Source organism: Catharus ustulatus, chromosome 5, assembly GCF_009819885.2.
Source record: "Catharus ustulatus isolate bCatUst1 chromosome 5, bCatUst1.pri.v2, whole genome shotgun sequence".
Lineage (NCBI taxonomy): Eukaryota > Metazoa > Chordata > Aves > Passeriformes > Turdidae > Catharus > Catharus ustulatus.
The window spans coordinates 75777184-75803860 of NC_046225.1; the positions used below are offsets into that span (position 1 = coordinate 75777184).

The 26677-nt window shown below is 47.4% G+C and overlaps 1 protein-coding gene across 1 annotated transcript in view; it reads right to left on the reverse strand.

Annotated features, from left to right (window-relative positions):
• The window catches only part of EXOC6B (exocyst complex component 6B), a 287927-nt gene that overhangs the window by 91735 nt on the left and 169515 nt on the right, over positions 1–26677 (reverse strand). Inside the window, 6 exon segments of the mRNA XM_033060798.1 lie at positions 13006–13185; positions 15138–15272; positions 16633–16744; positions 23724–23833; positions 25205–25310; positions 26012–26109. Coding sequence (XP_032916689.1) covers positions 13006–13185; positions 15138–15272; positions 16633–16744; positions 23724–23833; positions 25205–25310; positions 26012–26109 — 741 coding nt within the window.

The window sequence follows — 26677 nt, forward strand, 5'->3', positions numbered from 1 at the left end:
AGGGCCCAGAGTGGCTTTTTCTCTTCCCAGAGCTCCTCTGGAATCTCCACAGTTTGCAGCAAAGCTGGGAAGCTGCTGGGGGAAATTTGGATACACAGAAATCCAAGGAAATAAAGGATTTCACGATCTCTGTCCTTTTCCTTGTTCAACATCCCAAGGCAGGGCAGGACATTTTTAATTAAATGGGTTTTGGGGGTCAAGAACACGGAAATTTTTGGGTGCAGAGCCTGGATCACCCAAAATGAGCTGAGCATCCAGCAGCTCTCCAGGCTCCTGGGATCCTGCAGGATCCCTCCAAGGACTTCCACACCAGCCATGGGTGGGAAAGATTCCTGCCAGTCCAGGTTTGGGGTGGGACAACACCACACCCTGAGAAACTCCAGGAATTACACTAGGAATTACTCCAGGAATTACTCTAGGAATTAATCTAGGAATTATTCCAGGGATCACTCCAGGGATTACTCTAGAAATTACTCCAGGAATTACTCCAGGGATTAGTCCAGGGATTACTCCAGGGATCACTCCAGGGATTACTTCAGGAATTACTCTAGGAACTACTCCAGGGATTACTCCAGGAATTAGTCAAGGGATTACTCCAGGAATTACTCCAAGGATTACTCCAGGAATTACTCCAAGGATTACTCCAGGGATTACTCTAGGAATTACTCCAGGGATTACTCAAGGGATTACTCTAGGAATTACTCCAGGGATTACTCCAGGAATTACTCCAGGGATTACTCCAGGGATCACTCTAGAAATTACACCAGGAATTACTCCAGGGATCACTCTAGAAATTACTCCAGGAATTACTCCAGGGATTACTCCAGGAATTACACCAGTAATTACTCCAGGGATCACTCCAGGGATTACTCTAGAAATTACTCCAGGAATTACACCAGGGATTACTCCAGGAATCACTCCAGGGATTACTCTAGGAATTACAGCCTTTGTCCTGGTTTCCAACGGGTTTATCTGCAGACACTCAATGACCACAGAACCACCTGATCCCAAATGTCCCACCAGGCTGGAAGGTCAGACTGGCACCAAAATCCCTGGAATCCTGGAATGGTTTGGGTGGGAAGGGACCTTAAATCCCATCCATTCCCACCCATCACGCTCCAGAGTCCAGCCTGGCCTTGGACACTGCCAGGGATCCAGGGGCAGCCACACCAAATCTGGGAATTCCATCCCAGGGCCTCACCACCTTCACTAGGAAGAATTCCTTCCCAATATTCCATGAAAATCTCCCCTCTTTCAGCTGGAACACACGGAACATGGAGTAGCCTCCATTTTTTTGGTCGTGTTCGTGTCTCCCAAGGCTCTCTCCTGGTCCCCATGCCCAGGATCCGAGACTTTCCCAAAAAATCTCTTGATGCAAAGCAGAGCCGTGGCCCGGCCGCGATCGGAGTGCGCGGCTCCAAACTGGAACGAGCAAGACCCAAAAAAAAAAGGGGAAAAAAAAAATTATGGACATATTTCATCCTCCTCTTTTGTGGCTTTTATTTTCTTTTGTATTCGCTTTGGGAATAACATTCTTTCCATTGGGAAGAGCCTGATTTTCCATTAAATACAAAGCAGCTGCCATTTTGGAAACAAAAAGCTGATTAAATGCAGATTCTTTTTTATATTTTTCCCCTCGCTTATGAAGAGCAAAGAACCACGTTTGTTTCTGCTGATTTATCGGGGCAGAGCTGCCAATTACGGCAGCAGGAAAACTTAAAGAGAGGGACTTGACTCGCTCCATCTTCCCGAAATAATTTCGTAATTACAATTCGACGTCGGAGGATAAAAAAAAAAAAAAAAAATAAAAAGGAAAAATGCAGAAGTTTGGAGAGCTCGTCCTCCCCTCTGGGACAGCGGCCCCGGGGGTTCCTCGCCCTGAGCACACTCAGGGATGCTCCAGATTCCCGATTTACGCAGATTCCGACCCGGCGCACGGGAGGAGACGCGAGCGCTGCCCCACCGCGGGCCCAGATGGTGAACAGGCTGGAAAAAAGGATGAGCTCCAAGGAAAAACCCCAGCCCAGCCACTGCACTGCTGCTCCCTGAGCCAGCACGGCTCAGCCCAAGAGGTTTTTCTGAGCAGATCCGAGTGACCGGCGCAAGCGGCGCCGAACTTTTCGTCTTTTCCCAAAAACGGAATCGGATCTTAAATTTCCATTTCAAAACTGAGGTGCTGGAGCTAAAAAACAGGGAGAGGATGGATGGGACAGCTGTAGGAATTGGTGGCGGGTTTTTAATTAACACATCAGGTTCTCCTGGTTTCTTGCCCTTCATGAAACACAAAAAATCCTCCAGATGATCACGAGAATTCCGTAGGGATCTGCACTTTGGGATGTTTCTCCCGCTCCTGCCATTCCATCTACCCAAGGCTGTGAGATCCAGGGAAAACATTTGTGGAAAGGGACCCTGTGGTGGTCACAAAATCACCCTGACCCACACTGGTGCCATCAGCCACAGCTGGTGGCTCCAAGCAATGATCCCAAAACTTTTCCATCAGCTCAAGTGTCCCCTGCACAGGAACCCCAAAAAGTTTTGGGCTCCTCCAGGGGAGCTCAGGCTCCTCCATGGATGGGGTAAGGAAGGTGTGGAGAGCTCTGGAAGCTGCTCATGGATCTCCCTTCCCACACTCCCTGCTCTTGGAAGAGCAGTGGAAAAAACAAGAGGAAAGCAGGAAATTCCAAATCCTGTTATTTCCCCTAAAGGGTGAAAGAATCCCAACCCAAACTTCATCTCCTGGCAGGATTTTTTGGAAGGTCCAGGCTGAGGTTCTGGAGCAGGAAAGGACCTTTGGGTTCCAAATTCCCTGTGCCACACATCCCTGATGGATGGAGCTGCAGGCAGCACAAAACCTCCAACAGCTCCTCAATCCCAGCCTGGAAAACAAAATTCTGATTTAGCCATGCCAAGGTGACTCCAGAGAGGGAACAACACCTAGGGAAGCACAGCCTGGTTTAGAGGATTTATGGGATTGGGGATTTGAGCTCCCATTAATTTTCCAGCTGCTGAAAGCAGACAAGGAAATTTGGAATTCCAGATAACCTGGCTTAGCCAGACTGGAGTTTACAGAGCTCCTGGGTTAATCAGGGGTCAGCCTGCCCCATCCAGCACTACGAAATCCACGGATTTGGACACTCTGCTCCTTGTTTTAAAGCACCACCAGCTCCTGTTTTGACCTCTCCATCCTGATAAATATTTGGGATTCAGGAATGTGCTGCTCCAGCCACCAGTGCGTGCTCTCCCCTTCAAGGCATCCCAGTTTTATGGGAATTTTGCTGAACATTCATTCAGGCCAAGCAATCCCCTAAAAGCCTTGGGTCACCTCTGGAGTGGAAAGCCCCAGACGTGGAAGATTCTGGATGCTGCTCATGCCCTGTCCATGTCTGCATCCCGTTTTTTTTTTTTCCTTTTCAACTTCCAGGATTATCCACAACAACTCCCCACCGGCCAAATTAAACTCTGCCAGAACTCCTCCTTTGCCCTGCTGCTACTTTGAGCGATCCCATTTTTATTTTTCCACCTCCTCCGTGATTTATTCCTGCCAATTAATCCCGACTAGGCAGAGAACAGAAAATCAGGAGGGATAAAAGGAAAACTGGGATTTGCTGCCGTTCAGACCAAGCCTGACTAAGAGCAGGCTGGCAAAGCCCCTCCATATAAAGGGATTACTCCATCCCTGACCCTTTCCAGGGGAGCTCCAGGTATTATTTTCCATTGATTTACCTTAATGAAAGTAATGCCCCCCTCTCTGTAGGAAGCTGACTCCAGAGCTGTCTAGGCACTGGATCCAATTAAAGGAATAAATACATCTGGCTTCTAAACAGCTCCAAGCCTGCAAAAGCCAGAGGGAAAAGAGGTTTTTTTTTTGCATTTCTCCCTCTTGGGCTATGCCCTGAGGACACCAGGGAGGATTCCTGACATCCAACCCCGCTCCTGGACAGGGAGCGCCTGCAGCACCCCGGCTTGGATGGGAGCCAGCCTGGGATTGCTTAAACCAGGCTCAGGCTCCGTCTCTGGCCTTGATTTGAGGCCTCAGTGTTGACTTAGAAACCCTCCCAGAGCCTGCAAATAGTCCAGGCTTAGCCAGGCTCGGTTTTTAGGGAAAGGGGCACAAACATCCTGATGGAGCAGGGAATATTGTTGGGATTCCCAGGAAATAAAGGCTGGGAAGCAGAAGCAGGGTCCAGGCTCTGAAGGTGAAGGTTTGACTGTCCCCAGGTGGGTTTTGCTGCCCCAGGCCTGGGTTTGCAGCCCTGGGAGCAGAGGAAACAGGAGCAGAGCTTTGTTTGCCTCCTCTCCCTGGAAATGCCGCGGGTTTTCCACCTTCAACGAGCAGAGATGACAACAACCCTAACCCTAACCCTAATTTAAATTTTCTTCCCACAGGGGCTGCTGAAGCAGAAGGAAGGTCTGGAAGTTTCCTTTTGGTGCTGATTGGGCAGATGCAAACTGGGAGGTGGCACATGTCAATAACCCACATTATTTTCATTATTATATTTAATTCCAGACTGGTTTGGGATGGAAGGGACCCTAAAGCTCATCCAGGGCTCCCCTGCCATGGCAGGGACAGCTCCCACTGTCCCAGGCTGGTTCTGGACACTTCCACCCCAGTCTGAGTGGAGGATCCCTCAAACCAGGAGGAATTTCCAGCTGGAGTCCCCATGGGGAATTTCTCTGAACCAGGAGCAAGGATTTTACAAACATCTCTTTGGAGCTGGGTGTGAGGATCTCATCCAGGTTCCCCAATATCAGCCTTTCCCCCTAATTCCCTGCAGATTTAGGAACTCCAGGGTGATAAAAGGAGCCATTTCAATGCCCTAAAATCAACAACTCAGAGACCCATTGGGATGGAAACACTTTGCTTTGGTCTTGGATTTATCCCAGAATTATTTATCCCACTGATTTCAGCTTTCCAAGAGGAAAGGACCTTTCCTGGCTGAGCTTTCCTCCCTGAGCCTGGAGTGGGAGGGGAGCAGAGCAAGGTGCAGGTGCTCAGGGACAGGGTGGGGAGGAAATCTGTCTGTCCCTACAAACACAGCAGGGCAAGGACAAAGGGGCAGCAGGACAAGGCAGGAGGGAGCCCCAAGGGCATCAGAGGTGCCCAGAACCCCCCACAGCTCCAACAGCAGCTCCAGCACCTGAAAGGATTGGGGAAGGAAAATGGGGGATCCAGGGAGCTGCTGGGAGGAGCAGGAGGAGAATAAAGAGCCACGAGAGCAGTTGTGGATTCTGTTCCAGAATCCTGGAATGGGCTGGGATCTTAAAGAGCATCCTGATCCCATCACCTCCCACTGTCCCCAATGTCCTTGGACACTGCAGGGATCCAGGGGCAGCCCCAGCAAATCTGGGAATTCCAGCCCAGCCCCTCCCCACCCTCCCAGGCAGGAATTCCTTGCCCAGATCCCAGCCCAATCTCCCCTTTCCCAGTGAAGCCATTCCCTGTGTCCTGTCCCTCCAGCCCTTGTCCCCAGTCCCTCTCCAGCTCTCCTGGAGCCCCTGCAGGGACTCTGAGCATTCCCTGGCATTTTCCCTTCTCCAGGGGAGCATTCCCAGCTCTCCCAGCCTGGCTCCAGAATCCTGGAATGGTTTGGGTTGGAAGGGATCTTAAAGAGGATCCTGATCCAAACACTTCCCACCATCCCAGGTGGATCCAACCTGGCCTTGGACACTCCCAGAGATCCAGGGGCAGCCCCAGCAAATCTGGGAACTCTATCCCAGCCCTGCCACCCTGCCAGGGAACAATTCCTTCCCCAGATCCCATCCCTGTGGCAGTGGGAGCCGTTCCCTGTGTCCCCATCCCTGCTCCTCATCAATCCCACCTGTGAGAGGTGACAAATCCCAAACCCTGGACCAGCCCCAGCTCAGCTCTCTGGACTTGTGCAAAGCCAGGGGTGACTCTGGAGCTCCTGGGATGTTTTCCTGATGGTTATTTTCCACTTGGGTCCCTCCCAGCGTGGCCCAGGCTGTGGTTGGTGCAAAGTTCACGGCATTTCGCTTCCATGCACAGGGCCTTGGCTTATAAATATTCCAGAGGGATTTGACTTTTCAAATAAAAACACAGGCAATCGTTCTCTTTGGAAAGAAAATAAACACTTGCAAAGCTCTTTCTACCAGAGCAAGAGCTGCTGGGGCTGGGGGAAGAGATGCCAAGAGAAGGCAAAAACCATCACGGCTCCAGCTGAAATCTGTGCCTGCCATCTGGCAAAAATAAGCAGAAAAGGGAAAAAAAAATAGGGGAAAAAAAAAAAAAACCCACAAGAACCCCTCAGCAGAGGGTTCACACTGAAGTGCTCAGGGTTTGCTGGATCGCTGAAAGATTGCTTCCCCTTCCCAGGTCAGCCTCACCTCCTGACCTGCCCTGCTCCCCCTCCAAAGGAGGTTATCGGGATACAAGACTAACAGAGGATTAAAGGAAACTGAAAATAAAAACAAAACACCCCCCCCTTCCCCCGGCCCCGCTCCCCTCCCCCAGGAAAACATCCTTGCTTTGTTAACCTGACAGTTCAGGGGAGGTGTTGACACAACCCTCCATCTCTGAGGAGCTTAATGTCAACAAATCAGTGTGTTTGGAGTAGCCCTGTCAATGCCATTTACATTAACTTGTCCAACAAGAAATAAAAACAACAATCAGCCATCAAAGACAAAAGGCTTTTTCAGTCATTCTTTGCAAAGTCTCAGGCTGGAAATGTTCATTTTTGGAGGCCGTGGCCATTTGCTTGCTGAAAACCAGAAACCACCTTTTTTTTTTAATTTTTTTTTTAAAGCCTAAAATACTTTTTGTACTAAAATATATTTTTTTATACCCTTAAAAAAGTGATATTTTTTTAAAGGAGACCCAAGCATCCCATACTAATGAGCCCCACAGCAGCAGCAGCAGGAACTGCCTCTCCCTGTTAAGCCAAATGTTAATTATGTTTGATTCCCATCAGTTTTTATTTGCTCAGGGACATTTTTGGGCTCTTAGTGGAACATTTTGGAAGGGTGGCTCCAAACCACCGTGACTGTTCCGTGGCATGCACAGAAAACCCCAGCAAGTTCTCCCTGAACTTTTGCTGTCCCCCAGCAAACTGCAAATGAATCCCCAAGGAATTCCCACAGAAAAGTGGTTTCCAGCACGTCCCACAACGCCTGCTCCAAAGGAAAAATCTGGGATTGCAAGGCTGAGAAAAAGTGCAGAGTTTTTAGGATGCTGCAGCAGCCAGATTTTGGGCTGGGTTGTTTTTGCTGGGTGTCCAAAAAATGGTGGAGGTTTCACTGCTGGAAAAATCCAGTTGGAGATGTCTCCCAGATAACTGTAACATGGAAATAAATCCTAGGAATTCCCAAATTCAACTGGTTTTCATCATTTTTCACAATTCCTACTCCAAAGGAAAAATCTGGGAGTTAAATTCCAGCTTAAGACCTAAGAGAAGTGGAGACTTTAGGACAGTCAACCAGCCAGGATTTTGGGCTGGATCATTTTTGCTGGGTGCCCAAAAAATGGTGGAGGTCTCAATGCTGGAAAAATCCAAGGCCATGGCTTGATCCAGCTGGAAATGTCCCCCAGATAACTGTAACATGCAAATAAATTCCAGGAATTCCAAAATCAATTGGTTTCCATCATCTCCCACAATTCCTACACCAAATGAAAAACTCAGGACTCAAATTCCTGCTTGAGCTCCACAGAAAATGGAAATTATTTAAGTTAGGGGCCAGGATTTTGGGCTGGGTTATTTTTACTGGGTGCCCAAATAATGGTGGAGGTCTCACTGCTGGAAAAATCCAAGGCCATGGCTCTGGAGAACCTGACCCAGCTGGAAATGTCCCTGATTATTGCAGGGGTTTGGAGTGGGTGACATTTAAGGGACCCTTCCAACCCAAAACTTCAATACAAAAATTCTGGGATTCCCAAAGAAATCCAGGAAAAATTCAGCCTGAAGAGGGAAACACAAACCCTCATCCCAAATCCTGGCTCAGATTCCTTTCAGCTCCTCCTCATCCCCTCTCCAGTATTGAATCCCAAGGATTTCCCAAGGATTTCCCAAGGATTTCCCAAGGCACTGGAGCTGCCCTGGGGTTGGGACCTCGAGAGTTTTTCCTGCAGCTCCGTGGGGACAATGGGATTATTGGGATTATTTGGATTATTTGGATTATTTGGGATTATTGGGATTATTTGGGATTATTTGGATTATTGGGATTATTTGTAATTATTTGGATTATTTAGATTATTTAGAATTATTTGGGATTATTTGGGATTATTTGGAATTATTTGAGATTATTTGGGATTATTGGGGCAGGTGGAGGTGTCATTGCAGCTGGGATAAAACTGCACCTTCCAACAGCAGGGGAACACTTCTCAATTTGGCCAAAATCCCATAAATTCAGCAGGAATCAGCTCTGGAAATGCTCAGCAGGAGCAAACAGGGATGGGTGGTGCAGTGCTGGAGTTGTCCTGGCAGGGTGGAAATCCTGGATTTTATGGGAGCAGGTTGAAAACTCATCCCAAACAGGGCAGCAGCTCCTCCCAGACCCCAAATGGGTTTTTAAAATTATTATATTATTGTTATTTATATTAATATTCTGAAATATTATTATTATTTCCAATCACACCTCTTTAGATCAGCTCCATCCTGGATTCTCCTCCTGGAGCTGGAATTCACCTTTTTTGGGAAATGTTCCCTCACACCTCTCGCTCTTCCCTGCCCCAGCTGATGCTCACAAACACCCCCAGCATTTTCTGCACAGCTCTGGACAGCAGCTTCACCTCCTGCACTTCAGAATAAAAATCAGGAAATTCAGTCTGCTCCTAAATCAACCACTGGAAAAATCCCCTGAACCCCACAAGGATGAGAAACTTTGACACCAAAGGATGTGGAGGGATGCAGCCTGGTCCTTCCTGCCCAAATTTGGGTGATCCAGCAGCAACAAAAGCAAAAAACACCAATAAATATTAATATATTAAATATTAAAAATATTAGAATTTTAAAAAATCCCACACCTGCAGCTGCCCAGACCAGGCTGAGGTGCCTCTCCTGCCTCCCCAGCTTTGGGGGAACTCTGGAGCTGCCCAGAAAATCCAAATTTCTCCTCAGTTGGGGTTTTTCTAAGCCAGCTCTGGAAGACAAAGGCTGCCTCCATCTGTCCTGGTGCTTTTTACACCAACTCAAGCCCTCCAAAGCGACCCTGGCTGGCTCCAAAAGGAAACATTAAATATTTAAGGGAGATAAATCACTCGTGGCCCAGCTCATAAATCACTGTGGGCATCCCCCCCCAGCTCATCCTGCTGTTCATGCTCTGCTGCAGACACCAATCTCCCTGTCAGCTCCCATTACAGCTCCTGAGCACTCCTGGGGCTGGCACCTGCAGGTGCTGAACCAACCCACAGCTCCTTCCTGGAGGAGAATTCCAGGTGCTGAAACATTTCCCCATTTTTTAAAGGAAAAATCCAGGTGTTAAACCATTTTTCCTTTTTTTTTTTAAGGAAAAATCCAGGATCCTAAACCATTTCTCCATTTTTTTAAGGAAAAATCCAGGTGCTAAACCAACCCACAGCTCCTTTTTGGAGGAGAATTCCAGGTGCTGAACCATTTCTCCATTTTTCTAAGGAAAAATCCAGGTACTAAACCATTTCTCTTTTTTTTAAGGTGAAATCCAGGATCCTAAACCATTTCTCCTTTTTTTTAAGGTGAAATTCAGGTGCTGAACCAACCCACAGCTCCTTCTTGGAGGAGAATTCCAGGTGCTGAAACATTTCTCCATTTTTTTTAAGGTGAAATCCAGGTGCTAAACCATTTCTCCTTCTTTTTAAAGGAAAAATCCAAATCCAGGTGTTAAACCATTTTTCCTTTTTTTTTAAAGGAAAAATCGAGGTGCTGAACCATTTCTCCATTTTTTAAAGGTGAAATCCAGGTGCTAAACTAACCCACAGCTCCTTCTTGGAGGAGAATTCCAGGTGCTGAACCATTTCTCCTTCTTTTTAAAGAAAAAATTCAGGTGCTAATCATTTCTCCATTTTTTTTAAGGAGAAATCCAGGATCCTAAACCATTTCTCCTTTTTTTTAAGGTGAAATTCAGGTGCTGAACCAACCCACAGCTCCTTCTTGGAGGAGAATTCCAGGTGCTGAACTATTTCTCCTTTTTTTAAAAGAAGAAATCCAGGTGCTAAACCATTTCTCCTTCTTTTTTAAGGAAAAATCCAAATCCAGGTGCTAAACCATTTCTCCTTTTTTTTTAAGGTGAAATCCAGGTGCTGAACCAACCCACAGCTCCTTCTTGGAGGAGAATTCCAGGTGCTGAACCATTTCTCCTTCTTTTTAAAGAAGAAATTCAGGTGCTAATCATTTCTCCATTTTTTTAAGGAGAAATCCAGGTACTAAACCATTTCTCCTTTTTTTTAAAGAAGAAATCCAGATGCTAAACCATTTCTCCTTTTTGTTTTTCTTTTTTTAAGGAGAAATCCAGCCATTTCCAGGCACCTGCCACAGGACACCTGCTTGGGGACATTTTGGGACAAACCTGGAGATGGCTCAGAGCCCTTCCCACCTCTCTGCTCAGGGGGCAACACCTCATTCCTCAGTTTATTCACCAACCTGTCCCACTGACAGCACAAAAAATCCTCTTCTCCACCACCCAGGAACACTCCCAGTGCCCTTTTTGGGGTTTTTCCCCCCAAATCAACCATTCTGAGCTCCCAGATGTTCCTGCTGGGACAGGGATGCCCCAAGGCACGAGGCTGCAGGGTTTGGGGTGTGACACCTCCCAAAACAGAGCAGAATCCCAGGGATCTTAAATCTCCCCTTTCCTGTTTATCCCCAGCTGGTGAAAGCACAAATTTTGTAAAGAAAGGAAGATCTGAAATTGCTTTTAGGATAACCACAGGGTTCAGGGGGATTTGCTGTTTCAAAATACCTGCTGGTCCCAGCTCCTCCCCAGAGTGCATCCAGCTCAGAACAAATCCCATTTACAGGAGGGAAAAAATAAAAAAAAAAGCTGCTGGAGCCAAAAAATAAAAAAAAAGGAACCTCCCTGGTGATTGGATTTTTCCTACCAATGAGACACCACTGCAAAAAGCAACATAAAGCAAATTTCTGATGGCAGCAGCAGCATAAACACAGGGAGCTCAGGCAGCAGAGGGAAGGAAGAAACATATGGTGTCTTGCAAAGGAGAAATATTGGGATGGGAGGCAGCAGGGACTTGACAAACACTTGGAAACTCTAAATGCAGTTTGTGTAAGGCACACATAGGCTGGATTTGCTGGAGAAAAAAAAAATCCTGGGTGGCTGTTAAGTGGAAGTTAAAATATCTAAAATACAGGTGGGGAATAAATAACAATCCTGCTGGGATAGAGCCTCAATCCCACAAAATTTAATTTTGTGATGCTTCTGTCCCCAGTTGTCTGTGCTGGTTTTTTTTAATTTTTTTTTTAGAATTGTTCAAACCTGCTCTAAACTAAAAACCCAAAAAAGCACCAAGAGCTCACACCTGTGACCCACCAAGCCTGGCCTGGGCTGTGACATTTCCCAGCACCAAAAAAACTAAAAACAGACTAAATAAACCAGACTGCAACCCACAGAAAGAACTCTTCTGAATCTGTCATCACTTAAAAGTAGCAAGAAGTTTTGTTTTGTTGTTTAGTGTTGCTCATTTTAGTGCTAAAAAGTGCTTTACCTGTTAAATAAACAGGGTTTTTACACTTTTCTCAAAAAAATATTTCCCCAAACCAGCTGGAGAAAGAACTGCTTCAATCTGTTTCCTAAAAAAAACCCCATTCCAAAATTTCCTCCTGAATTTACCCTAAACCAAAACAGAGAGTCCTGCTGAAGCCTGGCTTGTGAAACATCTTTAAAACCAGGATTTCTTCTGACATCCTGGGAGCTCCAGGCCCTGTTCCCACCTGACCCCATCAGTTTTGGGGTATCCAAAAGTCTGGATTCTATCACTATCTGTTACACCAGCTGGGGCAGTGATCCTGAGCTTCATGGGAGATATCTTCTGTTAATGGATTATCTGTTAAAAACCAGGTGGGGCAGGGTTCTTTATCCTTCCACAACCCATCCTCCCCTCCATGTGTAAATCCAGCTGGGGCAGTGATCCTGATCTTTCTGGGATATCTCCTGTTAATGGGTTATCTTTAAAAAAACAGGTGGGGCAGGGTTCTTTATCCTTCCACAGCCCACCCTCCCTCCAGGAGATCTCTCCTGTTCATGGATCATTTGTTAAACCAGCTGGGGCAGTGATCCTTGTCTCTTCCAGGACCCATCCCTCATAACTCCATGGGAGATCTCCTGTTAATGGGCCATGTTTTATAAACCAGCTGGGACAGTGTTCTTTATCTTTTCATAACCCACCCTCCCTCCAGGAAATCTCTCCTGTTCATGGATCATCTGTAAATCCAGCTGGGGCAGTGATCCTGATCTCTTCCAGGACCCAACCTCCCTCCATAGAGATATCTCCTGTTAATGGCCATGTGTAAATCCAGTTTTTTATCTCTCCACAGCCCATCCTCCCTCCAGGAGATCTCTCCTGTTCATGGCCATGGATCCCAGTGCATGGCTGATAAAATTCCATCATCCCATGGGGAGATGCTCCACCCAGGGGAGGAGCCAAGCATTTCCTACCCAGAAAAAATCTGAGATTTGGAACATCAGAGCAGCCTTTCCCACTGGATCCCAGAGGAAAACCAGACCCTTCCACATCCCCACTGGAGCTTGGGAGGGAAACTGCACCTTGTACAGGAGCACTGCTCCAGCTGAGCCACATCTGTCACTGCAGGAGGATGCAGCCACCATGGGATGGGACTGCTGCCAACACCCTGCCTGACGGGTGTCAGGCTGTACTCTGACTGTGTCAGGGTTTGGGGTTTGTTCTTTGTAGTGCTGTATTTCTATTTTAATTTCCCTAGTAAAGAACTGTTATTCCTATTCCCACATCTTCGCCTGAGAGCCCCTTGATTCCAAAACTGTAATAATTTCACACTCCCCATTTGCAGGAGAGGCTCCAGGCTGTGCCAGCAGGGCGGGGCTCACCGGCAGGTGGGTGAACACGGCGAAGGTGCTGCGCAGGAAGCCGATCAGATCCACCAGGTAGTCGCTGGCCCTGCTGCCCGGCTCAGGGGCCAGCCAGTCGTAGTCGGCCAGCTGCAGGAACTGGTCGATCTTCTGGTTCAGGTTGGTGTAGATCTCCTCCTCGGCGGCGTGCCGGGCGTCCTGGGGACGGGACACGGGGTGAGAGAGGGCACAAAATCCCACATGGGATGGGGGCACAAAATCCCACATGGGATGGGGGATCCACAGTGCCAAATCTCACATAGGATGGGGCATCCACAGCCCCACAATCCCACATGGGATGGGGGCTCCAAAATCCCAGATGGGATGGGGAATCCACAGCCCCAAAATCCCACAAGGGATGGGATCCAAAATCCCACATGGGATGGGGGCACAAAATCCCACATGGGATGGGGGCACAAAATCCCACATGGGATAGGGGCACAAAATCCCACATGGGATGGGGGCACAAAATCCCACATGGGATGGGGGCACAAAATCCCACATGGGATAGGGGCACAAAATCCCACATGGGATGGGGGCACAAAATCCCACATGGGATGGGGGATCCAAAATCCCAGATGGGATGGGGGATCCAAAATTCCATACAGGATGGGGGATCTACAGTGCCAAATCTCACATAGGATGGGGCATCCACAGCCCCACAATCCCACATGGGATGGGGGATCCAAAATCCCATATGGGATAGGGGCACAAAATCCCACACATGGGATGGGGGCACAAAATCCCACATGGGATGGGGGATCCAAAATCCCAAATGGAATGGGGGCTCCAAAATCCCAAAATCCTACATGGGATGGGGGCACAAAATCCCACATGGGATGGGGGCTCCAAAATCCCACATGGGATGGGGGATCCAAAATTCCATACAGGATGGGGACTTCAAAATCCCACACGGGATAGGGGCCCCAAGGCCCCAAAATCCCACATGGGATGGGGGTACAAAATCCCACATGGGATGGGGGATCCAAAATCCCACATAGGATGGGGGTTCCACAACCCTGAGATCCTGCATGGAATGGGGGCTCCATAATCCCAAAACCCCACATGGCATTGGGGCTCTACATCAACAAAATCCTACAAGGGATGGGGGCTTCACAGCCCCAAAATCCCACATGGGATGGGGGATCCACAGCTCCAAAATCCCACACGGGATGGGGGCTCCAAAATCCCACATGGGATAGGGGGTCCCAAAGCGGGGCTCCATAACCCCAAAATCCCACATGGGATAGGGGTCCCAAAGCCCCAAAATCCCACATGGAATGGGGGCTCCATAACCCTAAAATCCCACATGGGATGGGGGCCCCACAGCCCAAAATCCCATATGGAAAAACTCCCACAACTCAGGGACTTTCTGTCAGCCCTGATTTTTAGGGGATAACGCTAAAAGGAGCTGAAAGATGGAGAAATAAAAACTCTGCAAATCTTTCTCCTGGGTTTAGAGGAGCCTGGTGTCCCTGACACAGCACTCCTACAGCACAGTGGGGATTTATGTAAATCACAAATAAATGATCAGGCTTTTGTTGAAAATCCCCTTAATCCTTCAGCTAATTAGAGCTGCAATTTAAGGAGAAAACCTCGCACGATTCGACAGGAGCAACGCGATGGCGCAACCGGCCCAAAATAGGCTGGGATTAAACTTGGGCTCAGCCCAGCTGATCCCTCCCAGAACCCACCCAGGGTGGGACCCCTGCCCTGCTCTGGTGGTTTGTGTTTTATGAAAATTTTAAAATTTTTACCTGCTAAGACTTTTGGTAAAATGTTATTTTAGAGATGGTGAACTAAATTGTTTTCTGTGCATTAAAAAAAAAAAAAAAGTGTATGGGGGGAGGAAAAGCAGTGAAAAGTTTTATTCTGAATTTTTTTTCCTTATAGTTTGTTGCAATAAAACTTCTCTTTGTGCTGATCCTGTTTTGCCTTGCTCCAAAATCCCAAAGTGGAGGAGCCCAGCAGCGCTCACCTTGAAACAGTCGAAATTTTTATTCTGATTTTTTTTTTCCTTATAGTTTGTAGAAACAAAATTCCTTTTTTAGCCATTTAAAGCTGATCCTGTTTTGCCAAATCCCCAAGCTGGGGAGGCCAGCAGAGCTCACCTTGAAGGTGGTGGTGCCGTAGAGCTTGGTGGTGTGCACGGTGTCGGGCAGCACGTTGGTGATGTTGGTGATGAACTCCTCCAGGAACCTGCAGGATTTCTCCAGGTGGGTGGTGTTGATGATGATCTGCACCAGCTGGGGAGGAAAAGGAGTTGTTCAGGGCCCTGCCAGGGATGCCAGTTCCAGGGAATCCTGGCGTGAAAAGCTGACACTGTGCAAACACCACGAGCTTTGCTTCGCAGATTCCGGCCTCTCCTAAATCCAAGATAATTTTGGGGGAAAAGCATTTCCCATGACAGCTGCTAACACCACCATTTTTTATTTCGTGGAAGGACTTTCCTACATTGAGCTGTCACTCAGGGGCTCCCCAAAAAAACCGCCAGCAAACATCAGGAGGCTCCTGGCTGCCACTGAACCCGAAAATTAACCCAAATTTGAGTGACGCCGAGCCCTGAACAAAGGGTTTGGCTCTGGCGGGTGTGGGGTGAGCAGATCTGTGCCACAACGCCCTGGCTTTGGTGCCACTGCTCTGCTGGGGCTGGCTGGAGCCACCTCCCCTGCAGGAAGGGTTTGGAAAAGCTCCCAGGTCTGGAGGGGGTTGGATTCCTCGGTGATTTCACAGGGGTGGGAGCAGAAATTGCCAAGTGACACCTTGGGAGGTTAAGCCTGGACTTTGGGAAGGAAGGAGAGGCTGGAAAGGAGCAGAACTGAGCACAGGAAAGGTTGGGATGAATGGGAGAGATGGAAATTCAGGAAACAAAATCACAAGGCACAATCCAAGGCAGCAATAATGAAATAAACAATTAATAACTCCCTGTTTAATAGCAGCACACAGAGGTCCCAGCTGTCCTGGGCACCTGCAGATTTACATGGATTAAAATCAGCAGAAACCTGATTTTGTACAGAAAAAAAAGGATGGGCCACTGGAAAGAAAATCCCAAATGAGGGTTTGTGCTGAAACCACTGAAACATCCCTGAAAACAAGGATTGCTCCCACATTCTCTCACATTTCCCTCCTGGATCTCCCTAAAATCCTCTGACTTTAATTCGTATTTGTAACATTCCCCAAAATGCAGAGGGTAAAAAATTCACAACCAACAGCAAAGAAATCTCTTTGATTTCCCACAACCCAAAGTTCTTTGCTTTGTACAACAACTCTGAGCAGTCCCTTGGTTTTCCAGGCAGATATTTCATGGAATGCTCCACACCAGCAGCACTAAAGGGGCTTGTAGGGTTCCCAGGGAATTCCCCAACCCTGGAATGGTTTGGATGGGAAGGGACCTCAAAGATGATTTAATTCTGATCCCAACACCTCCCAGGTGGATCCAACCTGGCCTTGGACACTCCAGGGATCCACAGCAAATCTGGGAATTCCAGCCCAGTCCCTCCCCACCCTCCCAGGCAGGAATTCCTTGCCCACATCCCAGCCCAATCTCCCCTTTCCCAGTGAAGCCATTCCCTGTGTCCTGTCCCCAGATTCCCAAGGGGATCCCACCTCTGTCAGCCCAACGTTTTTCCTCTTGATGACATTCTGTAAACAGTTGCTCAGGGTCCTGGTCAGCAGCAGGTTTGTGGATTTTCTGATCATGTCATCAACTTCTGTGGAGCTGGGAAGCAAAATTTAAAGAGGAATTTGAAGGATGCTCCAAGGAAAGAAAATCACTGGGAATTCTCATCCTCACCCCTGAGCAGTGCTCACAGGAGCTGATGTTGGAAATGCATCCAAACACAACAATTTAGGCCTTTTTCCCCTGTTTCAGGTGGAAAGGGGGGTGGACACCTGCAAATCCCACATTCCATGGCCTCCCATTCCAGAGGGGCTGCTCCAGCCCAAGGAGGAGCTGCCCATGGAATCAGCATGGAATGATTTGGATTGGAAGAAACCTTAAATCCCATCCATTCCCACCCCATCCATGGCAGGGACAATTCCCACTCTCCCAGGTGGATCCAGCCTGGCCTTGGACACTCCAGGGATCCAGGAAGAACCCTGGGATAGGGAAAGATGTCCCTCAACTTTTATCCCAAGTTCTTCCAGGATTGAGGCTTTGTTTGCAGAAAAATCCCAACCCAAACCAAATTCTTGGTGGATTAGAGCTGATTCCATCTCATCCTCACCATTTTCCAAAGATATTCCCTATTTTCCAATGGGAAATTCCACTGGAAGAAGTGACTGGATTATTGTAAAGACAACCTGATGAACTCAACTTGTAAAAAGGCAAAAGTGTTGAGGGGATAAAGGAAATTTGCAGAAAAATCCAAACCCAAACCCAAGTCTTGGTGGATTAGAGCTGATTCCATCTCATCCTTCACCAGCTCCCAAAGATATTCCCTATTTTCCTGATCCTTCACCATTTCCCAAATATATTCCCTATTTTCCAATGGGAAATTCCACTGGGAAAAGTGACAGGATTATTTTAAAGACAACCTGATGAACTCAACTTGCAAAAAAGCAAAAGTGTTGATGGGATAAAGGAAATTTGCAGAAAAACCCCAAAGAAATTTGAAGAAAAACCCAAACCCAAGTCCTGGTGGATTAGAGCTGATTCCATCTCATCCTCACCATTTCCCAAAGATATTCCCTATTTTCCAACAGGAAATACCACTGGAAGAAGTGACTGGATACTTTTAAAGACAACCTGATGAACTCAACTTGTAAAAAGGCAAAAGTGCTGAGGGGATAAAGGAAATTTGCAGAAAAACCCCAAACAAATTTGCAGAACCCAAGTCTTGGTGGATTAGAGCTGATCCATCTCATCCTTCACCAATTCCCAAAGATATTCCCTATTTTCCAATGGGAAATTCCACTGGAAAAAGTGACAGGATTATTTTAAAGACAACCTGATGAAGTCAACTTGTAAAAAGCTAAAGTGCTGAGGGGATAAAGGAAATTTGCAGAAAAACACGAAGAAATTTGCAGAATCCAAGTCTTGGTGGATTAGAGCTGATCCATCACATCCTTCACCAATTCCCAGAGATATTCCCTATTTCCCAATGGGAAATTCCACTGGAAAAAGTGACAGGATACTTTTAAAGACAACCTGATGAACTCAACTTGTAAAAAGGCCAAAGTGTTGAGGAGATAAAGGAAATTTGCAGAAAAGCCCCAAAGAAATTTGCAGAACCCGAATTTTGGTGGATTAGAGCTGATTCCATCTCATCCTTCACCAGTTCCCAAATATATTCCCTATTTTCCAATGGGAAATTCCACTGGAAAAAGTGACAGGATTATTTTAAAGACAACCTGATGAATTCAACTTGTAAAAAGGCCAAAGTGTTGAGGGGATAAAGGAAATTTGCAGAAAAACCCCAAAGAAATTTGCAGAAAAACCCAAACTCAAGTCCTGGTGGATTAGAGCTGATCCATCTCATCCTTCACCATTTCCCAAAGATATTCCCTATTTTCCAATGGGAAATTCCACTGGAAAAAGCCACAGCATGCTTTAAAAAACTTGTAAAAAACCCCAAGTGCTGAGCAGATAAAGGAAGTTTTCCTGCTCCAATCCAACCAAAACTCCAAACTCTTCAAACCCTCCAAACAATCCCACAAAAAAAAAAGGAGAACCCTCCCATCCAGCAAACACAAGGAGCTGCCTTAACAAAAGAATTAGGGGGAGGGGGGAGAAAAAAAAAAAATAAAAAATGAAATCAAATAGGAGCTCCACTTTGTGCCACGGGCGGAGCTGTGCAGGAAAAGGCTGAAGGGAACTGTCTGGGATAATGACAGCTCCTGTCCCGGATCCTGTGGCAGCTGTGCTGACCTCCAGCCCCTGTGAGTGACAGGCTGACCCCCAGCACTCCGGGGGGCTCCCTAAATGACAAGGCCAGGGCACAGAAAAAATAAAAATTTAAAAAAAATAAAAAAGGAATGGAAGAGAAAAGGGAACTCGGTGCCGGCTTTGCTAATAAAACCTAATTCAAGCTGTCAGGGGGAAATGGAGAAAGTGTCAACAGGGGTTTGCAGAGAAATATTCCAAATGTTTGGCTCCAAGAGGAGGAGAGGGGCTCCCCTCCCTCCCCCTGGTGCTCCCAAAGGGCTGGGAAATCCAATGTGCAGAGGAATTTTAATGAGGGGTCTGGAGGGACCCACGGGGACGGTTCTGCTTTTGGGGCAGGGATGGGGAAGGACACAGAGCTCAGGGGGACCTGGAACGGGGTGGGAGCCTGGAAAATGGGAGTTTGGAATTCTGTGTGTGCTGCCAGAGCCCCAGGAGAGCTCTGCTGCTGAGCCAAAGCCGTGGGGAGGGCACCCAGAACCCCAGGAGAGCTCTGCTGCTGAGCCAAAGCCGTGGGGAGGGCACCCAGAGCTGAGGGGTGGAGGTAAAATCACCAGTGGGGAGTGGGAACAGAAGTGTGCAAAGTCACAGAGGAAATCTGGAATTTGGGGGTTAGGATGTAGTCAAGGTACAGGACACGATGGAGGGTTTAGAGTGGCTTTTAATTCCTTCTTGTCCTGCTGGTTTAGGCCACCAGAACTCCCATGGCCACCAGACCTCAGGGCCACCCCAATGACCACTCCAGGGCCACCCATGGCTACCAGACCTCCAGGGCCACCCCATGGCCAGTAGAACTCCAGGGCCACCCCATGGCCACCATCCCAACAGCCACCCCATGGCCACAACCACTCCTTGACCTCCAGGGCCATCCCATGGCCACCAGATCTCCAGGGCCACCTCAATGACCACTCAATGGTCACTATCCCATGGCCACCAGAACTCCATGGCCACTCTATAGCCACCCCATGACCACCATCCAACAGTCACCCCATGGTCACCACCTCAATGACCACTCAATGGCCACCAGAACTCCAGGGCCACCCCATGGCCACCAGATCTCCAGGGCCACCTCAATGACCACTCAATGGCCACCACTCCATGGCCACCAGAACTTCAAGGTCACTCCATGGCCACCCCATGGCCACCAGACCTCCAGGGCCACCCCATGACCACCATCCAACAGCCACCCCATGGCGACAACCACTCCCTGACCTCCAGGGCCATCCCATGGCCACCAGATCTCCAGGGCCACCATCTCAGTGACCACTCAATGGCCACCAGACCTCCAGGGCCACCCCATGGCCACCAGAATTTCAAGGTCACTCCATGGCCACCAGATCTCCAAGGTCACCCCATGGTCACTCCATGGCCACCACCCCAATGGACACACTCGTGGCCACCACCCCATGGCCACCAGACCTCTGGGGCCACCCCAATGGCCACCACCCCAAGGCCACCAGATCTCCAAGGTGCTGTGCACAGAAAATGTCACACTGCAAGTCACAGGTGTTTGGTGATTGGGTCAAAAGTAAAAAAAAATTCAGTGTCAGCTTTTAATTGGACTGTTAAATTAACAAGTCCTCCCTAAAGAACCTTGTAGGGAGTGAGGTCCAGCCCCTGCAGGGACTCTGAGCATTCCCTGGCATTTTCCCTTCTCCAGGGGAACATTCCCAGCTCTCCCAGAGCAGAGGGGCTCCAGAATTCTGGAATGGTTTGGGCTGGAAGGGACCTTAAATCCCATCCCAATCCCACCCCATCCATGTTCAGGCACAATTCCCACTGTCCCAGGTGGATCCACCCTGGCCTTGGACACTCCAGGGATCCAGGGGCAGCCCCAGCAAATCTGGGAATTCCAGCCCAGCCCCTCCCCACCCTCCCAGGCAGGAATTCCTTGCCCACATCCCAGCCCAATCTCCCCTTTCCCAGTGAAGCCATTCCCTGTGTCCTGTCCCTCCAGCCCTTGTCCCCAGTCCCTCTCCAGCTCTCCTGGAGCCCCTGCAGGGACTCTGAGCATTCCCTGGCATTTTCCCTTCTCCAGAGCAGAATCCTGCAGCGTTTCCATGAGTCAGGTCATGACCAGGACACGAAGCCCCCGGGGAGGTGAAGCTCCCCCAGCCCAAATCCAGGTTTTGGGAAGGAGGAGGAATCCTCCCAGCCAAACTCTCCTCCTCCATTTTTAGAGCTCTCCTGAGCTCTGATGGAAAAGCCAAGCCCCAGCTGGCAGCTCCTGGCAGCTCCTGCAGGTTCTGAGCCTCACACACGTACACACACAGGGGAAGGAGCATCAAAGATGGAGCAGGGAGGGTAAACACACGGAGCATTCTGCTGCTTTAAAAAAAAATCACAGTATTTGTATATAAACTCCCCAGAGAAACAAGAAAAACAAAAGCACGAAACCAGCACAGCTGAAACTCGCTCCTGACCAAAAATCCAAACCTCAGAGCCTTGCTGACAACATTTCCATGGAACCACAGGATTCCCATTCCCTGGGGACAGGGAGGGGGAGCAGGGATGGCCCAGCTGCCAGCAGAACCTTTCCTCTTTATTCCTCATTTATTCCTCATTTTTAACTATTTATTAATGGAAATGATAATAAAGGTGGAGAAACACCTGGGAGGAAACAGCCCCTCCCTCCTGACACAGCTGGGAGCGTGGAATTCCCTGGGAGTGCCCAAGGGATGGGATGGAATGAGGCAATTCCCAAAATTCTTCCCAATCCAAATCATGGATTTGGGACAATTCCCAAAATTCTTCCCAATCCAAACCATGGATGGGTTGGAATGAGACAATTCCCAAAATTCCTCTTAATTCAAACCATGGATGGAATGAGGCAATTCCCAAAATTCCTCCTAATCCAAACCATGGATGGAATGAGACAATTCCCAAAATTCCTTCCAATCCAAATCATGGATGGAATGGGACAATTCCCAAAATTCCTCCCAATTCAAACCATGGATGGGCTGGAATGAGACAATTCCCAAAATTCCTTCCAATCCAAACCATGGATGGAATGAGACAATTCCCAAAATTCCTCCCAATCCAAACCAGGGATAATGAGGCAATTCCCAAAATTCCTCCCAATCCAAACCAGGGATGGAATGAGACAATTCCCAAAATTCCTCCTGATCCAAACCAGGGATGGAATGAGACAATTCCCAAAATTCCTCCTGATCCAAACCATGGATGGAATGAGACAATTCCCAAAATTCCTCCCAATCCAAACCAGGGATGGAATGAGACAATTCCCAAAATTCCTCCTGATCCAAACCATGGATGGAATGAGACAATTCCCAAAATTCCTCCCAGCCCAATCCATGGATGGTTTGGAATGAGACAATTCCACAATTCCCAAAATTCCTTCCAAGCCATTTATATTCCAAAATTCCATGACAGAATCACTGCTGTGTTATTTAAATAAAAGTTTGTAATGTCACACAGTAAAAAAATTAAAGTTTAAATATAAAAAATTTAAAATATAGCAATATATGGAAGACAAAATGGAATTTTTAGGGTGGAGGGTTCTTTCTTCTTCACCTTCTCCATGGGTTTGAGTGGTGTTTTTGTAATTAAATAAAAATTCTGCATTGCAGGTCACGAGTAATTCATTATTGGGTTAAAAGTGAAAATCATTTAAGTGCTTGTTCTTAATTGGACAATTAAAATACCTTGTAATGAGAGTTCAGCACCATTTTTAACCTGTCAGCTAGAGATGCTGTAACACTCTGTAATAGAAATAAAAATTTATAGTGCATATTGTACATTGTATATTTTGTATCTATGCTTTGTATTTTATATTTTGTATTTTGTATTTTATACTTTGTATTTTGTATTTGTTTTTTTATATTTTGTATTTTTTATTTTGTATTTTGCATTTTATATTTTATATTTTGTATTTTTTATTTTATATTTTGTATTTTATATATTTTGGATTTTGTACTTTGTATCCTGGATTTTAAATTTTGTATTTTAAATATTTTATATTTGTGTTTTATATTTTGTATTTTATATTTTATATTTTGTACTTTGTATTTTATATATTTTATCTTTTATATTTATATTTTATATTTTGTACTTTGTACTTTGTATTTTATATTTTATATATTTTATCTTTTACATTTATATTTTAAATTTTTTACTTTGTATTTTGTATTTCATATTTTATACATTTTATCTTTTACATTTATATTTTAAATTTTTTACTTTGTACTTTGTATTTTATATTTTATATATTTTATCTTTTATATTTATATTTTATACTTTGTATTTTCTATTTTGTATTTTATATTTTATACTTCATATATTTTATATATTTTATATTTCTATTTTACATTTTGTATTTTGTATTTTATATTTCGTATTTTAAATTTTTATATTTATATTTTGTATTTTATATTTTTATATTTTGCATTTTATGTTTTATATTTTGCATTTTGTATTTTTATTCTGTTTTTATATTCTATATTTTATATTTTGTATTTTATATTTTATATTTTGCATTTTGTATTTTTATTCTGTTTTTATATTTTATATTTTATATTTCATATTTTATATTTTATATTTTGCATTTTGTGTTTTTATTCTGTTTTTATATTTTATATTCTATATTTTATATTTTATATTTTGTATTTTATATTTTATATTTTATATTTCGTATTTTATAATTCGTATTTTATAATTCATATTTTCTATTTCAATTTTCTCTATTTTCTATTTTCTGTTTTGTGTCCCAGCCCAGCCCCCTGTGCCCTCAGGGGACCCTGCCCCTGTCCCTGCCCCTGTCCCTGCCCCTGTCCCTGTCCCTGTCCCTCCCCACCTGAGGTGCAGATCCTCGGAGAACTTGAGGCAGGCGTGGATGAACTCCTGGATCTGCCCGAACACCCTGGGCACGAACTCCGAGAAGGGAAACTTCTTGGGGAAGGGTTGCTGCAAAAAACGGCACAGAGAGTGACACGGGGACACAGGGACACAGGGACAGCAGGGACAGGGACAGGGGGACAGGACACCAGGGACAGGGACAGCAGGGACACAGGGACAGAGGGACAGCAGGGACAGAGGGACAGCGGGGACAGCAGGGACAGAGGGGACAGAGGGGACAGGGGTACACCAGGGACAGGAGAGCAGGGACAGGAGAGCAGGGACAGCAAGGACAGCGGGGACAGGAGGGACAGCAGGGAGAGGACAGGAGGGACAGGACAGCAGGGACAGCAGGGACAGAGGGACAGCAGGGACAGAGGGACAGCAGGGACAGAGGGACAGCAGGGACAGCAGGGACAGCAGGGACAGGACAGCAGGGACAGAGGGACAGCGGGGACAGGAGGGACAGGACACCAGGGACAGGAGAGCAGGGACAGGAGGGACAGCAGGGACAGGGGGACACCAGGGACAGGACAGCAGGGACAGGAGGGACACCAGGGACAGGGACAGCAGGGATGGGACAGAAGGGACAGCAGGCCTGGGATTTATCCTGGATTTTTTATGAACCCAAATCCCAATCCCAAATCCCTTCCCCTCCCTCTTGGGGACACCTGGAATTCCTTCCCCACAGACCCCAAATCCCCTCTTGGGGACACCTGGAATTCCTCCCCCACCCCACATACAGTTTATTTTTCCCCATCCCGTCCCCTCCAGACCCCAAATCCCAGCAGCAAATGGATTTTCCAACCCCAAATGTTCCCCCAGCACTCAGGGCTGGGAGCAGCTGGAGCCCAGCACTGAAATTTGGGGCAGGACACAGAAATCTCAGCCCTTGTTTGGGATCTCAGGGCTGGGATTGCTGCCTGCCAGGAGCCCAGGCAGGATTCAGGGTTCAGGATTTAGGATTTAGGATTCAGGATTCAGGGTTCAGGATTCAGGATTTAGGGTTCAGGATTTAGGATTCAGGATTCAGAATTCAGAATTCAGGATTTAGGATTCAGGTTTCAGGATTTAGGATTTCCAAGCACAAGCTTGTGCAAAGGCCATCATCACCACTTCTTTTTTTGGGTTCTTTTTCTCTAAGTATGAGATTAAACCAAAAAAGGGAATTAATTAATTAATTTTATTTATTTATTCCCCAATAAAAAGGGACTAAAAAGGCAGTGGAAGTGGATATTCCCACCTGAACACCCTGAATGGAACACAAATCACACTTCCCTCACAGAAATTCATCCCATGGGAGCAATTTTTGTTCTTCCCCATAGATTTATTTTCTCTTTTATTGTTTATTTGGGTTGGGGGTTGATTTGGGGTTTTTTTTTTGGGACCCTTTCAATGCCCACAAAGGGTGTGAGGTTCTCTGGAATCTCCAGGATTTACCTTTTCCAGTTCAGCATCCTGGAATGGGAACTGCCCCACGATTTTCTTATAAACTTCTTCATTTGACACTGGGATGGGGCTGTAGTTGTCTGAGTCCAGGATGTTTCTGGGAAAAGAAAAAGAAAAGAAAAAGGAGAGTTAGGGGGAGACAAGGGGAGGGGGAAGTTTTGCTGCTGCCAGGGTAAGGTGTGATCCCAAATTCCAGTCAGGGATATCCCAAATTCCAGTCAGGGATATCCCAAAGTCACAGCTCAGCTCTGGAGTGAGGCACAGAACCATGGAATGGGGTGGGTGGGAAGGGAATTAAAATTCATCCAGAGCCACCCCATCCATGGCAGGGACAATTCCCACTGTCCCCAATGTCCAACCTGGCCTGGGACACTCCAGGGATCCAGAGGCAGCCCCAGCAAATCTGGGAATTCTATCCCAGGCAGGAATTCCTTGCCCACATCCCAGCCCAATCTCCCCTTTCCCAGTGGAGCCATTCCCTGTGTCCTGTCCCTCCAGCCCTTGTCCCCAGTCCCTCTCCAGCTCTCCTGGAGCCCCTGCAGGGACTCTGAGCATTCCCTGGCATTTTCCCTTCTCCAGGGAACATTCCCAGAGCACAGGGGCTCCACAATCCTGGCAGCAGCTCCAGGATTTATCCCAGCAGCTCCAGGATTTATCCCAGCAGCTCCATGGCAGGGTTTGCACTGGATGAATTTTTAATTCCCTTCCCACCCAACCTCTTCCACAATTCTCTAATTAATCCCTCAAAAAATCCCCAATAGGGGCCCCAGGTGGTTTTTTTTTTTGGGATCCTCTCACCTGAAGACCCCAGCCCATTTCTTCAGCAGGGTCTCGCTGTACTGGTCCTGGATCTCCAGCAGCATCTCGAAGAGCTGGTTCACAGGGAATCCATAGCCCTGCAGAGCAGAGGGGAGGGGATGGAGCCCAGGGGCACTGGGGGTGTTCTCTGCCTTCAACAGCTCCCAGATCCCCCCTGGCACCTCCCTGGTGCTGCTGCTGGAGGGGTTCAGGGGGTGGCTGAACCCCCCAAGGGACGAGGGCTGGGGCCACAAACTGCTCCTTGCACCCAGCAAACCAGGCTGTCCCCAGGGCCAGGAACTGTCCCCAGGGTCACAAACTGCTCCTTGCACAGAGAAAACCAGGCTGTCCCCAGGGCCAGGAACTGTCCCCAGGGTCAGGAACTGTCCCCAGGGTCAGGAACTGCTCCTTGCACAGAGCAAACCAGGCTGTCCCTGTTCCTTGCACAGAGCACAAACCAGGCTGTCCCCAGGGCCAGGAGCTGTCCCCAGGGTCACAAACTGCTCCTTGCACAGAGCACAAACCAGGCTGTCCCCAGAGCCAGGAGCTGTCCCCATGGCCAGGAACTGTCCCCAGGGCCAGGAGCTGTCCCCAGGGCCAGGAACTGTCCCCAGGGCCACAAACTGCTCCTTGCACAGATCACAATCCAGGCTGTCCCCAGGGTCA